The sequence below is a fragment of the Pseudorasbora parva genome, chromosome 4 (genome assembly GCF_024679245.1).
Source record: "Pseudorasbora parva isolate DD20220531a chromosome 4, ASM2467924v1, whole genome shotgun sequence".
NCBI lineage: Eukaryota > Metazoa > Chordata > Actinopteri > Cypriniformes > Gobionidae > Pseudorasbora > Pseudorasbora parva.
Genome location: NC_090175.1, coordinates 48110158 through 48127749, shown reverse-complemented (window position 1 = coordinate 48127749; position 17592 = coordinate 48110158). Strand labels below are relative to the sequence as shown.

Genomic DNA, 17592 nt, shown 5'->3' with positions numbered 1-17592 from the left:
TGTAAAACATCTGCGAGAGAACGCAAAGGCATTGACTTATTATTTTTCCTACCATCTCAAAAGTTTTTTTTCTTTTACCACTATGTCCATTTAAGGGCTCCGTAGCATCCTAAACTACATCCAAAGCCATTTTAAACAGCATGTTGCCAATTATTTTATAAGAATTATCTATGCTGTTTTCTTGATCTCTTATTAATTGAGAGACTATACAGAATATAGACTACTTAGAATAAAATACTTTTATTTTCAGCAAGGGTCCATAATTTACCAAAAAGTGACAGTAAACACAGTTCTAAGAAATTTCTATCTCAGATAAATGCCGTTCTTTTCTATATAGAATTTTCTAAAATATGTCAGTTTCCACAAAAATATTACGCAGCACAAGTGTTTTCAACATTGATAATAATAATAATAAATGTTTCCTGAGCATCAAATCATCATATTAGAATGATTTCTGAAGGATCATGTGACACTGAACACTGGAGTAATGATGATGAAAATAGAAAAATATTTCACAATATTACTGTTTTACTGTATTTTTAAACAAATAAATGCTTGATAAGCATAAGAAACTTATTTCGTCTTATTGACCCCAAACTTTTGAACAGTATACTTTCCCTTAAAATAATTGTATATTTTAACCCAAAGTCTTGATATTAAAGAGGTGATGAATTGAGAAATCAAATTTCCCTTGAGCTTTTGATATATAAAAGGTCATGGTAATATAAGAATATCAGAGCTGATATTAAGAATATCAATTAAGTTTCAGAGATGATAACTTCATTGTTAGTCAAAGAAAAGCTTTTATATACACCAAAATCGTGTACTTCATCCTGACGTCATCGTGTGGTGAAACACCGCCTCTACAGAATAATAAGCATGTCTAATTCAGTAGCCCCGCCCACCGACTCATGGAGCCGTTCTGATCGCGCTAGCCAGCAGCAATAAACATGCCGAAGAAGATAGCAAGATATTGCGGAAGAACACAGTCACTGCATAAGCTTCCTTCGGATCCTAATATTAGGAATGTGTGATACTTAATTTATTTTTAATGAAGTTCCACCTCACGTGGGGAAGACAATATACATGTGTTCGCTTCATTTCATTGCGGAATTGTTTGTAAACAAGTCTCTGGTCGAGCTGGATTTTGACATATTGAGATTAAGGGTGTACTCACACTAGGCACGGTTGCCATGAACCGGGCCTGGGTACGATTGTCCCCCCTCCCCACTCCCCCGCTGGCCTGCACTCACATAGGGCTTCAGCATTCGTGCCGGAGCACGCTTACGTCATTATGGTGCGACGGTGTCGGGTTTCAGCATTCGTGACGAAGCACACTTAAGTCATTATGGTGCGACGGTTTCGGGATAAACAGGAAGAGCGGCGCTCTCAGAGCGATGGACTCCATTGTGTTCAGTTTTCTTTGTGGATAATTTTGTGTCGTTTGGTCCACGGTGGTCCACAGCCCTCTCACAGCCTGTTGTTAAACAGATGTGTCGCCACTAACGACACATGTTAACGACACATGCGAAAATGTTAACGTAATCGTGCTGCTCGTATTATGAGGTTTGCAAGTTACCAGCTGAAGTGCAGCAAGGACTTTGCAGCTTTGATTACGGACTCCAGCACGGTTAGCGCTCACACTGCATGTGAACCGCGCCCGAGTCCAACTGATCCGTGCTCTGGCCCACCTCTTCCAAGCGGGCCAGGGCCGGCTAATCGAGCCGAGCCCGGGCACGGTTCGGAGCACTCACACTAGTCAAACGAACCGCGCTTTGGTAGTCAAACGCACTCGGGCACGGTTCAAACTGGCTAGTGTGAGTACACCCTTAAACACAATGCGGTGCCTTCTATATTGGATTCGATAGGAATGGTGCAACACACTTATGTGAGTAAAATGTATGTTTTATATGTAATAGTAGTCCCGGGGCTATGTGTTTTCCAGATGGGCTACCAAAACGAAAGCCCGTTGGCAGGCCAGTGAATCTCAAATAGTGAAATAATATTCCTTTCTAGATCTGAGCGTGCGCGCACGTGTGTGTCTGTTTGTGTGTGTGCACGTGATTCATGCTTATATCCACAGATCGGATGGGCCAAGTAATACAAAAAATATAAAAAATTATAAAAACGAAAGATAAATCATTGTGTTTGTTTGATAAAGACGTTTAGGAGCCCTGTGGTCGAGAGAATCATTCCGGTTGCCGCTTTCAAAACAATCCCTCCCTCATGTGAACTGATAGGGGAGCTAAAGGTCATTAAATATGCAAATCTTATCCAATCCTAGACGTGGGCGTTTACCTCCAAGTCTCCAGTGCGTCACACCCACCAAATCCCAGCGTTTTGGAGAAAGCCTCAAAACCAGTGTAGAAAATAGCCTATTACTTATTAATGATGTTTTTGAGTGTAAAAACCACACAAGTGTCATTAGTTGACCTCAGACAACAAAGCCAGTTCATGACACCTTTAATTCAAAAAGAAAGCAATAGCATATACCTGCACTGCAGATATGTTTGAGTGTAAGATGTTGTCACTGTTGTCATTACCTTAATTGATCAAGGTTTGAAGAATTTGATCTGATGTTGATTTGAATGTGCTAGATTTTTAAGTAGTTTTCTTTGTTAAAGTTAAAGGTTTTGTATGTATGTCTTCCGGCCAGTGATACCTGAAGGTAATGCATGATGATACCAGTCTAAATACAATTACTGCATCCCACTATGTGTCAAAAAACCAATAGTTCAAAAGCAATAAAAATGTAAATGAGCTGTTTTAGCATTCAACATGCTGATATATGTGTGTGGCTGTGCTGTTAGTCACCGTAATGGGTAATCAGTTACACAATGAGTCAGCTGCATTGTGCTTAAAGTGTCATTTGAACCAGAACCACTTGATCAGATTCAGATGAAATCACAGTGAGAATGTTCAAATGAATTCAGGTCAATTCTTTACCGTGAACTCCTTCAGATTCTCGTGTTTATGGGATTCTTCTTCAGGCGGAGCAGTCTCTGACCCGCAGAGCCGCCCGTGTACCCACAGACACAGGTACCAGAAGGACTTAGGACTGGGGACTATATTGAACGGTGGCGGGAGTGTCCCTCCCTCATCAAAGTAACTCATCCACAGCTTGGTCCGAGCAAACTTCCATTCGATGTCAGCATGGTCCTAAGGGACAGTGATAAATGAATCAATAATAAGAACAGAATGATAAAAATCACCCAAAAAAAAGTGTATAAAATGTGAATATATTTGACCAAAACATTCCTGGAAATTTACATGGAAATTTAACAGTAAAATGATATGTTTTCAATAAATGTTTTCATTTTATTTATTTATTTAACAGGGACAATGCAGTCCAACATAGTTACAATACAAGTAATGCAACTGATGCACAGCATATGAAGTTTATAGTTAGTGCTAATTCTCAACTCCTGTCCCTGGATTGCTGTTATTTACAGTGCATTATGGGAAGGCTTGTTCACTTCAGGTTGCGTGGCCGACCAACGACAGTAAGTCACTGTTATTTAACAGAATTACAAAAAAAATTCCCAATGAAAAGCGACAATTGGAGAATTTTGGATTATCTGCATGAGATACGTTTGCAACTATTTATGATTGTATTTGCCTCTCTTTAAATGAGTAATTACATCTTAAACATCCAGTGACAGTTTTGTTATTTAAACCAGACAACTCTATTATAGGTAAAAGGGTGATTGAGCGAATCAATTGTACGAGTATTTAACAAGAATTGTTGGGATCGGTAGTTAGTTAAGCTATCTGTTCTTTAAGAAATGTTTCCTTGTCAGAACTGCAGGGAAACAAGTGATACCCCTGTGACCTTTGTAAAATATATATGAGACTCCACAGCATATGTTGCTGCATATGTAACTGTAATGCAGGTTTGAAATCTCACATGTACAGACACCATGCAGAAACCACAACGTGCACTACACTTTCCTTGGAATGTCATGTCGATTTTTGTTGGGCCAAAAGTTCTTCTTTACTTGAGTTTATTTCTCCTGTCAAAATGCACATTAAAGGGGGACGAAAAGTCAAATGCCCTTTTAGGCACTGTTAGAGGTGCCCTAGAATGAAAAATTTAATTAACCTTGCCATAGTGAAATAATAAGAGTTCAGTACATGGACATCACATACTTTGAGTCTCAAACACTGAATCCGCATTAACGACAACAGTTGGGGCATCAGCCTTAGTCCTAATGGGTTGTTATCCTAGCTATCCAAATCCAGTGTTCTGTATTTTCCGTACGTGAGTATTTGTTGTAGCTGGCTATAAAAAAAACAAAAAAAAAAACAGTTGTGTACTCTGCTAATTAATTGAGATTTCTTACAGCTCTTACAGGTTGTTGGCTTTGTTTGTTTCGTTGCTTCTATTGCTCTACCCTTTTTTGTAAGTCGCTTTGGATAAAAGCGTCTGCTAAATGATTAAATGTAAATGTAAATGCAAACACCATTGCCTCCTCCTTCATATGTAAATCTCGTGCATAAAAAACTTCTCCACATAACACCAACTGTTACGCAATCGCTGGGATCATTAATATGTATGCCCACAACATTTGCATATGCCGGCACATGTTCAATGTCAGGCAGAACTACGCAGCTGAATCATAAGGAGTTTTGCAGGTAAACAAGCGTCACAGTTATACTATAGCGCTATCTGAGCTATCTCTCTCTCGCTCTCTTGCTCTCTCTCTCGCTCTCTTGCTCTCTCTCTCTCTCTCTCTGTCTCTCTCTCTCTCTCTCTCTCTCTCTCTCTCTCTCTCCCTCACGTGCAGATGATCTGAAAACACCAATAAACAATTAAGCTGCATTCCAGCAATCTCCATTTGAGATGTTCTGCTTAAAGTATCATTCAGTCGGTCTGTGTTCTGTCAGGACGGTCAGGACTCAAGAGCCGCTTCGCTGAACTTGTGTATGCTGCTGAAAGAAGCTAATCAGAGCAGAGCTCAACACTTCTAAATAAGGTAAAAACATTGCATTGGAGCATTGGACCTATAAATGGACCTGTAAAACGGTATCTGGACAATTTTGCCTTTAAATAAGCCACATACCCTATATGTAGATATCAGAGAACAATTTAACATTTTGTTTTAACTCATTCTAGGGCACCTTTAAGTGAAAATGTACCACTCATTTGACCAGAAAACATAGGCTGCTTAATTAACTCTTTAAGATGGGTAACCTGCCTCTGGTACTCCTCATTTGATCCTGCTTGGTAAGTATATCATATTAGACATGTCTGCAATTTGTTTTACTAAAACAAGGCTCACATAAGTTTTACTATTAGAGGATCCACATTTATGTGCCTTACATTTATGCATCTAATTCTTAGTTTGAGAATTTAGTTCACCTATAGAAACCTCATGTTTTTGTTTTTTTATCACTATACAATCACTATACACTTTATTGCGTTTAAACTTTTTTGCCCCATCTTGAAAGATGGCTTGGCGTTTAAGGGTTAGTTCACCCAAAAAATTTTGAATTCTGTCATTAATTCCTCACCCTCATGTCGTTCCAAACTGGCAAGACCTTTTTCGTCATCTTCACAAAAAAATTAAGATATTTTTGGACAGAGTTCTCAGATTTCATCAAAAATATCTTAATTTGTGCTCTAAAAAGGTATTAAGGGTGTGGAACAATATGAGGGTGAGGAATTAATGACAGCATTTTGGGTTAAACTATCCTTTGGTTAAACTATTAGTAAAAAAAAAAAAAAAAAAAAAAAGCAAGAACAGGGTTCAATTTCAAATGTTTTCATACTGTACTAGCAGTCAGGTTGTTAAAAATCAATATACATTTTTTTTTTTGTCTATGGGTCAGCAATGTCACTTACCATTCAAAGACATGACATTGTGTGCCGTTGTCAGGTGAAAGAATTTTCTCACTGCCTTTTCTACACTTTCTAGACATCATAGAATAAACATTGTTCTATCCATTCCTTTATGGTGTAGGTGAAAATGGATGAAACGGTGGATGATCAGACAGGAAGCTGCTGGAACTCATCTCTCTCGTGAACCAGCATTTTCCTGGGAGCAGGTCATTATAGTTTATTAACATTAACTAATGTTAGCATATACACCCTTTTGATTTTAACAACAATAATGCAAATGTTGAAAATATTGATTAATACATGCTGTAGAAGTATTGTTCATTCTTAGTTCATGTTAACTAAAATTGTTAAAGGAATACGCCGACTTTTGGGGACTTTAGTTTATTCACTGTATCCTCCAGATTTAGATAAGTCCATACATACCATTCTCATCTCCGTGTGTGCCATAACTCTGATGCACCCACCGCTAGCCTAGCTTAGCACAAAGACTGGAGGTAAACGGCTCCATAGCCTAATGTTCAATAAGTGACAAAATGATGCCAACATTTCCTATTTATGCTCAAGATATGAATGGTATGTTTGGACTTATCTAACTGATAAGGTGAATGAGCAAAAGTGCCAAAATGTCAGTGTGTTCCTTTAACAAATAAAATGTTATTGTGTTTTTTTCAGCTACAGTAGACAACTGTAATTTAATGTTAGCTGCTGCTGATGGACACAAAAAAACGCACTATTGCTTGTTTTAAAGGCCTGTTGCCCTGTTAATTACAATAAATAGGTCTAAAAATTGTTTATTGTTTTTGACTGTTCAGTACTGTTCATATTTACATTTTAAAAGCAAACATAAAAGTAACTTAAAAGTTACTTTCTCTAGTAACTATGTACTTTTGATATACATTAATTAGTAATTCAATTACTTTTAAAAGAAGTAACTAGTAACTTTAACAAATTACAAATTTTCAGTTAATTTTCAACTTGCCCAACACTGTATAGTATATATTAAAACAAATTAATATTTAAATTAGTTTAGGGTTGTAAAGTAAAAAATGTATTACATGAATTATTTATTAATTAAAAGATTAATAAGATAATAAGATGCAAAGTGACAATTAAGATATTTATAATGTTAAAAAACATTTCTATGTCAAATAAATGTTAATTGTGAACTTTCTATGCATCAAAGTAAATTGCATTTTAAAATATACTAAAGCAGAAACTAGGCCGTTTTTTAAAATAATATTTCAAGATATTAAAGTTTACTTTATTTTTGATCAAATAAATATTGAAAATATTGGAAACTAGGCCGTTTTTTAAAATAATATTTCAAGATATTAAAGTTTACTTTATTTTTGATCAAATAAATATTGAAAATATTGGAAACTAGGCCGTTTTTTAAAATAATATTTCAAGATATTAAAGTTTACTTTATTTTTGATCAAATAAAAAGACTATTTCTCGTATTTGATGCTCTCAAGTCAGCGGGATGCTGAAACTGTTATGCCTTTTTCACTTCTCACCTTGTTTATTGTCACTGTGTTATGGATGTTTGTCATGGTGGATGTTTGGATTTTTCCTCTCGCCTAACTTTGTAAAGTGACCTTGGGGTTTTATAAGATGCTATGAAAATAAAAAGCATTATTATTATTATTAGAATGGATGGTCCTCAGTACATGCTATACAGTGGAGCACAACTACAAGACACCATGGGACCCTGCTAGCAATTTGCTGGTCAAACATCTGTGTACCGGTACTTGTGTGTAGTAGCCTATTTCAGGCCTTTGGGTTATTGTGCTCAGTACTCACAGCGATGAGCTGGTAGGAGTTGTTCATCATAGCGATAAGCATGTTGAGGAGAACCACCAGTGAGATGACATTGTAGGTGCCAAACATTGTGGCTCCAACAAACTCAGTGAACTCATGTCGAGCCTTCACATTGGTTACATAAAGATTCAGGAGGCCAAATATCGACCAGAACAGAGACTGAAGTGTCTCAAATAACCTGAAAATGAAGAAAGAAAAGGCAAGAAAGAAAGAAAAAAATCATGATTAGGAATATTGTGCAACATCATCACAGATGCATTTATGATAGGCCAAAGAAGCTCCAGGGGTAAACAGCTCATTAGGAAACAATGATAAATGGATCAAGTTATTAACGTGTGTGAATGTGAGAGATTACGACTAGAGGAAATGGGGGAAATTGTATAACATTATCTCCCCCTAAAAAAGCAATAAAATCGAAATTATGTTACCATATTCAAAATATGTTAATAAATATACATAAAATATCTTCGTAAAAAAGCAATGGACACCTCAAATAGTCACACTCATTATGTTAATTATGCTTATAATGGCCAGATTTACTAACAGCTTGAGCCAGCGCAAACACTCTTTTTGTGTTAAAAAACTATTGTCAGGATTTACTAAAGACACGCTGTAACTCGTACTGTAATAATAACTGCACATAACTTAAAAAATGTATTATTATAATTAAATGTTCATGTAATTATTTCCTCAAAACGTAATAAAATCTTGAGCTAATCATATAATAATTTTTACATTATAAAAATGTATTAAAATGTATAAAATCACAGCAAAACATGTCATATTTTCATTATTGTAATAGCTTTTAAAAGATAAAAAATATTAGTATTCCCTTAAAGTCCTTTTTTTAATATAAATTAAGTCTTAAACTACCTGCGAAATGCAACAGATTTATATATTCATGCAATTATTATTAACAGTATTATTGTTTTTATTTTTAAAAAAAATCCTTTATAGTAGATTTAAAAAATCTAAATCTAGTTTTAATAAAATCCACCAGATTACTCATAGCTGTAGTAGTTTAGTAATAGTAGTAACTTTATTAGTTGTAGTAGTACTCTGGCAAAATGAAACTTTCGTCTCAATACCTGTGTTTAAAATCAAACACTTCTCTCAAATCATAAACTAAGTGATCAAAATGATATACACTATCAAGCAGTCAGTAAACAATACACCAAAAAATAGAAAACACATTGTTTAAAACATAGTTCTCAGGGAGAAGTACATTTTTAATCTCAAAACAAATGTAATATTTTTCTGTCATTGTCTTTTGATCAATGAAAACACGTTCTATCATAGTAGCTCAGAAATTGATCAGAAATGACAAGACTTTATTTTTTTGTTCTTCCTTCTCCTTGTACCCCTATTTTTACCAACTCGTTCTCATGAAATACGTATATATAGCACAAACTGTATTTATTGTGCGATTGATGCAGCAAAATTAGTTTTTACGTGCATATGATACGCATCGTCACCCCATCTATTGAGCAGTCAGTACTGTTAACAAGTAGAAAGCTAAATTTTCAGGGCAATACAATTTGTTCATTGTACAGTGTACAGCCTACAATGCACTGTACTTATATGCAGTGATGCCAGTAACGCGTTATCTAATCTGACTACTTTTTTCCAGTAACGAGTAATCTAACATATTACTATTTCCAAACCAGTAATCAGATTAAAATAACTTATCCAATTCACTGTGAGTTACTATTTTAGTCATTTTCCTTAGTAAAAATGTTTTAAATATATTTTTGCTTTCTTCTTGGGTCTCGGGGAGGGTATTTTATCAGGAAATACACTGTTGACATTACTGTTAACAATGCCCTGCCAATAAAGTGAGTATTGGAAAAAATGGTTGTCATTTCTATGTTGAGGTGGCAGCGGGGTTGTTGGCAACTGCTGAATGTAAGTAATAATGTAACTTGTAATCTTACTTAGTTACTTTTAAAATCAAGTAATCCATAAAGTAACTAAGTTAAAGGCTAAAGGAGTAATCAGATTACTTTTTCAACGTAACTGTGGCAACACTGCTTATATGTGACCCGTTACGGAAACCAGTACATTTTGAGGCTGAAATGGCCTTGTTTTGTCTGTGTGTATTTCCATACTGAATAAGCCGGCTTTTGTTATTACCCCACCCTCCAAGGGAAGCGTGGCTACTTATTTATAAGCAGACGAGCTGAACCGTGGCAGTTACACCGAAAATGTTTTGAAGTATTTCTTCAACAAGGCGGATGCTAAAGAACAAGCTCTCACTGATTCTAAAGACGATCTGAGCAATGATGAAAGCGGCATAATAAGACGGACTGTATCGGACTGGCGTCAGACGAGTTGGACTGTAAGATATCAGAGGCTATATTGATAGTAACATATGATGGGGATAAAGACAGAGAAATGGGAAAAATCCGTAACTTTGACTGTAAATGCTGCAGGAGGAGAAAAGAGAACTCTGCATGGGAGACATTCCTGAAACCAGAAGCTTTATCCAGACATTATGTACAGCATCCACAAGCAAGATCCTGACAAACAGAAAGTGTGCCCGAACGACTTATTTCATTGGAGGAAACGAGATCTGCAAGAATACTTTTCTCTTTCTTGGTGAGTTTCCATAAACATCAAAGTTTGTCACTTTCTAAGAACACGTACACGTTATCTCATGTTTAGACCTTCCCATACCTACGTATTGTTATTAACTATCATTTTAATTGTAATCGTTAGCATCGTATCACTTGCCAAAACCCCCATTACTATAATGGGCTTTTAGATTTTAGATGGAGCACATTCGGGGAGAGAGACCGGCTGGAGACTTGGAAGCCGTGGGAAGAGCTACATTGAGCTCTGGAGACCATATGGACTGAGTTATAGAACGCATTGATGTACTGAGAAACGCTACGGAGCGTCTTGTTGTTTTGTTTGTGAAATAAACGCTTACCAAGTCTCCTCAAAGCCGACCCTGTCTTCTTCTTCCCTTACCCGAACTGAACATTGTTACATAATAGTAAAAGCAGTAGTAGTAGTAGTAGTAGTAGTAGTAGTAGTAGTAGTAATAGTAATAGTAATAAGTAGTAGTAATAGTAATAGTAGAAGCATTAGTAGTAATAGCAATAGTAATAGTAGTAGTAGTAATAGCAATAGTAACAGTAATAGTAGTACTAGTAATAGTAGTAGTAGTAGTAGAATTAATAGTAGAAGAAGAAGAAGAAGAAGAAGTAATAGTAGTAGAAGAATTAGTAACGATAGTAGTAGTAGTAATATCAGTAATCTGGTGGATTTTGTAGGGAGGTTAAGACTTTTAGTAGCAGTAGAAGAAGAAGAAGTAGTAGTAGTCATCTATATATGAGAGAGGTAAAGAAGAACCCAAAGATCACTGTGGCTGAGCTCCAGAGATGCAGTCGGGAGATGGGAGAAAGTTGTAGAAAGTCAACCATCAGTGCAGCCCTCCACTAGTCTGGGCTTTATGGCATGGCATGTCATGGTGGCAGCGTAATGCAGTGGGGGTGTTTTTCAGCTGCAGAGACAGGACGGCTGGTTGCAATCGAGGGAAAGATGAATGCGGTCAAGTACAGGGATATCCTGGATGAAAACCTTCTCCAGAGTAATCAAGACCTCAGACCTTCCAACAAGACAGACAATGACCCTAAGCACACAGCTAAAATAACGAAGGAGTGGCTTCACAACAACTCCATAACTGTTCTTGAATGGCCCAGCCAGAGCCTGGACTTAAACCCAATTGAGCATCTCTGGAGAGACTTGAAAATGACTGTCCACTGACATTTACCATCCAACCAGGATCCCCAAATCCAGGTGTAAAAGACTTGTTGCATCTTTCCCAAAAAGACTCATGGCTCTATTAGATCAGAAGGGTGCTTCTACTAAATACTGAGCAAACTGTCTGAATGCTTAGGACCATGTGATATTTCAGTTTTTCTTTTTTTATATATAAATCTGCAAAAATGTCAACAATTGTGTTTTTCTGTCAATACACCCCGTATACCCGCTGTGTGTACATTAATGAGAAAAAAAGAACTTAAATGATTTTAGCAAATGACTGCAATATAACAAAGAATGAAAAAGGGGGTCTGAATAATACATCTCACAAATTGTAGGTTTGAATACACACAAACATGCACATACAATAAGACATGAGTCTGTCACAGATGTGTAAATAACCCTGCTTGATGCTAGTACTGCAATGCACAGCATCAAAAGATTCTAAAGGCAATGTCTGGCTGTCTCTTAGATTCGTAGTTTGTGCGTATACGAGCTCCCTTAGGGTGAAATGAATTGTGATTTTTTTTTCCATTTCATTAAATATTCAACATTGTCAGCTTTCATTAAAGTTTTGGCAGAGATAAATACAATGTGGGTTCCAGAAAACAGGAAAAAGAAGTTACAGCAAAACAGAAAGGACATAGCACTGTGGATCACATATATGGAAGCAGGTATTAACTGCGTGTGATAGCGTTTGATGGGTGAAATTTCTGTGGCACAGATATATAAAAGAAACAAGCAAAAAATTATGGAGTGAACGCTGAGAACATAAAGTGCAGCGCTTAGGACGGGAGGGGGAACAAAAATTATTTTATTGTTGCCACAGACTTGTATCTTGCTGCCTTTAATTCCCAACAGCTTTTGCAGTGGCAGGCCTGGCTCACTTTGTGCCCTAGGCAAGACATGGACAAACAACTAACAATAAAAATAACAAGCCATGTAATAGTTTGTAGCATATACTTCCCCAGGTAAATGGCAAATACTGTATGTGCCTGAATGGCCACATGATGAAAACGTAAACGGGACCCAGTAAAAGGTGACCTTTTTCCAATGCTCCAAGGTCCTAACAACCATGTGCCTATTGTAGGGTATGCATCAGGGTGCAACACCCATTGTGTTGTGACAAATTCCTTCCATTGCCATCATTAAAATTTTGTGTGACTTCTGCCACAGAAGGCCTTCTGTCAGTTTGGTCCAGACGGGATATCTTTCATTGCTCTTACACATTGAGAAGCCTTGGGAGCCCAATGCCTTTTATGGTTTGTGGTTTGTCCCTCCTCGGACCACTGTCGATAGCAGGCTTGTGCACGATTCTTGAATTTGAATTGATGTCAAAAACAGGATGTAGAATTACAATTTGAATTTAAATTAAAGGAAGCAGAATTGAAATTCAAGAAAAATTAAAAGAAATTCATATACATGTTCATCTTGCCATAGCAGCTTCATCTGCACCGGTTGAGAGAATATTTAGTGTTGCAGGAAAGATTTTCAGAGCAGCTTTACGGTGCAGACTCAATGATAAAACACTTGAGGAGTGATTGAGAATTAGCTCAATTATGCAGTTTTATTTAGAAACACCATTGTTAGTTCCCAGCATGATTTGCATATGGCTGGAATTGGAGATTAATATTAAAAAGAAGTAGCCTGACAAGCCAGACCCACATCAAGATGTTTGGTCTGGAAACTCACCATAGACAGGGCTCAATCCGAGGGGCGGATAAACGGTTGTCTTTCAAACTCCCTCTGCACGCGATAGGATAGCGCTACACCAACCGGAGCAACGACGGTGAAGGGGAGCTCGCTGACTGATTAAACATTCGCCGTATCCGGTCGGCTAAACTCCGAACACATCTTCCCTTTTTAAGAATGACTTCAGTGCCGTTCTTTGTTCTTTTCTCAGAGAAAAGCTTAACTCCAAGTCTTCCGGAGGCGCGGGCAGAGCTGATTCGAAAGACCGCCGCCGTTCGACAGTTTCTGTGTTACTAGAAGACTGTGTTACTAGAAGCACGCAAACGCAACTCGGCCGTCGTCATTATGGCCCCGCCCGCCGACTCTATAGCCTACACGATGTGATTGGGCCGTCCAGATTCTGAGGAATACAGCTCAGATAGGTATTGAGAGTTGCTAGACCACACTTGCGGGCAAATTAAATTTGCTGCCGCTAGGGTGCGTCTAGATTTCTAGGCTAAAAAAGAAGTGTTGTTTATGAATGAAGGGAAAAAAATGAATGAGTTTTTGAATGAAGGGAAACATCTGTTTATGTATAATGTTCATTTATGTTTGACATTTGAAAGAATTTCTGTTATGTTGAAGTTTTGACTGTTACCATTGTGCAGAAGAGTAGAGCTTATGGTTAGGTTGTGATGTGAATGACTTATTATTAAGAATGTTGCTTTGTTCATTGAGCAATCATTTTGCTAATGCTAGTGCAATAACAAGTTTGTTTCTACTTGTGCCAGCATCAAACAGACTATTAATTGAATAACATAACTGAAAGTCAAATATAAACAGGTCATTTCCATTTACTCTAAAAAATGTTTTCAAAATTAACTTAAATTAAAAAAGTACATTCTATGTACTTCAATGAAAGCGGTAGTAGTGGGAAGTTCGGATCATTTTACTGACTCGGCTCTTTGAGTCTCGTTCAGCAAAATGAATGAATCTTTTTTCGAGTCATTTCGTTTATTTCAGCAAAATATAATTAAAATGACATGTTAAATAGCCCAACACATCTAGTACATTTTTAAAACTAAATAAAAATAAACTATAGGGTACTGCAACTAAAGCCAAATTATAAGAAACTGAAATGTTTAATTAATTGATTAGTTGTTGGGTCAGGCTATTGCAGTCTAACTCACCTCACCTCCTGATCCAAAACATTCTTTCTTTTGCAACTTCATATTTATCATGTTTGTTCTCCGCCTCTCGTGTCTTCGAACTCCTCGAGACATTAGTGGTATGTCGACTCGTCTGTGTCTGACTCATCAGAACTGCGGGCTGGGCCGCCCGGACCGTGCGTGACACAGGTCCGGAAACAAAAATGATTAGTTCTTACGAGTCTTTCGGGTTTGAGTCTTTCGTTCTTCCTGTTAGTCCCATAGAGTGTATGCTGTCAGTAATGGAAACAGAAAAGATTAGTTCTTTTGAGTCTCGAGTTTGAGTTGTTCATTCTTTTGTCACGTGACTTGTCACCGTATTGAACACTACTGTAGTTCACAACCTTTTTAGTAACAAAAGCACGTAGTTATTTTTTTATTTTATTGTTTATATAATTCTCAGTTAATATCAGACATACAAATATGGGAAATATATTGACTATTCAAGTCTAACATCACAAATTCAATTAGATTATTACTAATTTTGAATCAACTATATATAATATATATAAAACTCAATCTCAAACTCGAGACTCAAAAGAACTAATCTTTTCTGCTTCCGTTACTGACAGCATACACTCTATGGGACTAACAGGAAGAACGAAAGATTCAGAGCACATATGTTGCGTAATGCGCATGCACAGTCAACACAAAATGAACGAATCACTCTCTGAGACAACTCGGTAGTCTCGAGTCATATTAAAGATTCGTTTAAAATGAACGTAAAGAAAACCACTTAAAGACAGAAAATAATTGAAACATACGTGCCTGTTACAAAGGGACATTAAGTCACAATTAAGGCACAAATTTAGCTTTGTAGTTTTCTCTATTGTTACTGACATATTATGGTATTAGTTTACTGCCTGAAAACCTCTCGACACCTGTGATTCATACGCAGCGGCTGTTCTGTGATGGTAGGATGCTGTATCTGGCCAATCCATCCGGAGCTCATGCCCTGTAGTTTAGATTCTGACGCTCATCGCATGCCAGATGATTAATAAAATAATCTTGAATACCTGTAGGAACATGTATTCTGTTGCTACAACTGGCCGTGGCTATTTATTTGCAGCTTGCGAACAGATGCATGAGCACATCGGTAGGTCATGCAGGTTTGTGCTGATAATAAGGCCATATTTCTTGTAACTGATCGTTTCATATTTGTCTAATTGTGACTCTAAGTCCCTTTGTAATGGACACATATGTTTTAATTATTTTCTTTCTTTAAGTGGTTTTCTTTACGTTCATTTTATCCTTTATCGTTCATAGCGTGTCATGCTAAAAAGGTAGGCTATTATAACATGACATGAGGGGAGAATCCAGTCTTTGTGCAGATATTAACCTCATTTGAGAAGTGTTTTAGTGTACGCGCTGCTCTAAGTGCTGCATACGTCCTTAGCAGCAAGATGGTTGCACTGCTTTACTTCAGTGTTTCGCCGAATTTGTGTATAAAGTCACAGTTAAGAGTGCTGCATTTTATTCAAAATGTATCATTCAACTTTAGACACTCAGCACCTTGTTACACTGCTGCTACAAATTTCACATATATAAATGTGAAGAGGCAAGTGACCCCAGCAGGGCATCAATATATCTGTGTCAATAGTGCTGTCTGTTTTGATGACATGGTCCAAATTTAGAAGGCTGCATCCATGTTATATTTTTGGCACATTCATATAATAAATGAAAAAAAGCATGGCCAGCACCTAAACCACAGGACTGCCGTGACAGACCTGGCGTGACGAAGCCCTAATGGAGGCACACAGGTTTGCCTCAAGCACCTCACTGACTTGTTAGAGATAGTGACATAACAACTGGCAGCCCACTAGAGCCAGCAGCCCTATACACATACTGTGCTGTTTCAGCCGACATTTGGCATTTGAAGCTTTCGAATTGAAAGGCCAAAACAATATTGAGAAGACAAGAATATGTTCTACTGGTGTGTGTAAGACCTGTCCTCAGAAATGTTGCTGCTATGAAAATGTTTTAAATAAAATCTTAAGCAGATTTTATTTGGTAAATATATCAAAACATCCATAAAACCAGATACATTTGCTTTTTAAAAATAGATGCTGATTACATTTAAAATTAAATGATAAATTATTTTAGAATACTTGTTTTCAGGGAATATTTCTTGAATCAATGTATTTATTTATTGGCAAATTGTCTTTTTTCTGCAATATGGTCTCAAAAAAGATTTTAAAAAATGCTAATAATGTAAGTTTTACTGGGAAATCCGACAAAATACAGATGAATAAAACGTGTCTCCTTGAAAGGCCCGAGCCGTATGGGATGTGAAAGACTTTAATCTGTGAAGGGGAGTCTCTGTGACTGAACCTCAGAAAAACACCACATGAAGCCTGAAGGAGCGTGTGCTGCTTCAGATGTGATATGGGTTGAGGGATTTGATATCTCGGTGTGGTAATGCCACATACAGCACATATGCAGCTGGAGGCAAAAAAACAAAAAACAACTGAATTCTGATGGAAATGCAAGAAAATCCCCAGACATTTCAGCAACATGCTCAGGTTTTTTTATGTTTCAGGTGTTTATGTTTCACAGAGCAGCTGCCGTTTTCTCAGAGACGCAGCACAGATTTATCTTTTTCTTTCTCAGCGATCACTCTCATAAATATGCATGAGGTGATTCTTGAACCTGCATTATCGAGCAGAGGTGGATGATGCAGTTATCGACGTGTCATTGATCAACAAATCACTGGAAAAGCAAGAGGTCTTGATGAATATTCAGAATCAGCATTAGCGCTGCCCAATCAGCATTGACTGAGGCTGACCTGGAGCTGCAGTGCAGGGAAGGATGAATGTATGTTGTAAACAAAGAAAGCTTTCTTCAAAAATATAAAATATATATCTTTTTCTAATAAAATGTAGTTAACTACATTGAAGCTATACGGGGGCAACAGAGTGCTGCAGGATGACGTATTTTTGTAATTGTGGTTTCATTCCCCTGAAATCAATGGGCTTTTTGAATATTATTTTGGTTAAATGCCTGAAATAAGGTCTGTATTTAACACACTCTTAATATTTTTTCACGGTTTGTTCTATGGCATAAAATACATCAGTAATATTTCATTTTACTTCAAAAGGAGCTTTTACTTAAAAATCAAATGACATATGGCGAAATGCTACGACATAGGTTGTCTGGGACATTAAACATCACGCTGAACAGAAAAACTAGTCTTCTAACTAGTCCACTTTTACAGCCTCAGGTTTATAATCATGCTCTTGCAAACTTCTAACTCAAACTTTCAGTGAAAATTTTCTTTTAAAA

General features: G+C 37.0%; 1 protein-coding gene across 7 annotated transcripts in view; it reads right to left on the bottom strand.

Annotated features, from left to right (window-relative positions):
* Nucleotides 1–17592, bottom strand: part of trpc5a (transient receptor potential cation channel, subfamily C, member 5a) — a 137214-nt gene that overhangs the window by 10683 nt on the left and 108939 nt on the right. For all 7 annotated transcript variants that reach the window (XM_067442065.1, XM_067442066.1, XM_067442061.1 and 4 more), the window contains 2 exons: nt 7646–7841; nt 2947–3159 (listed from right to left, as the gene is read on the bottom strand). In XM_067442065.1, coding sequence (XP_067298166.1) covers nt 2947–3159; nt 7646–7841 — 409 coding nt within the window. The remainder of the gene's footprint in view (nt 1–2946; nt 3160–7645; nt 7842–17592) is intronic.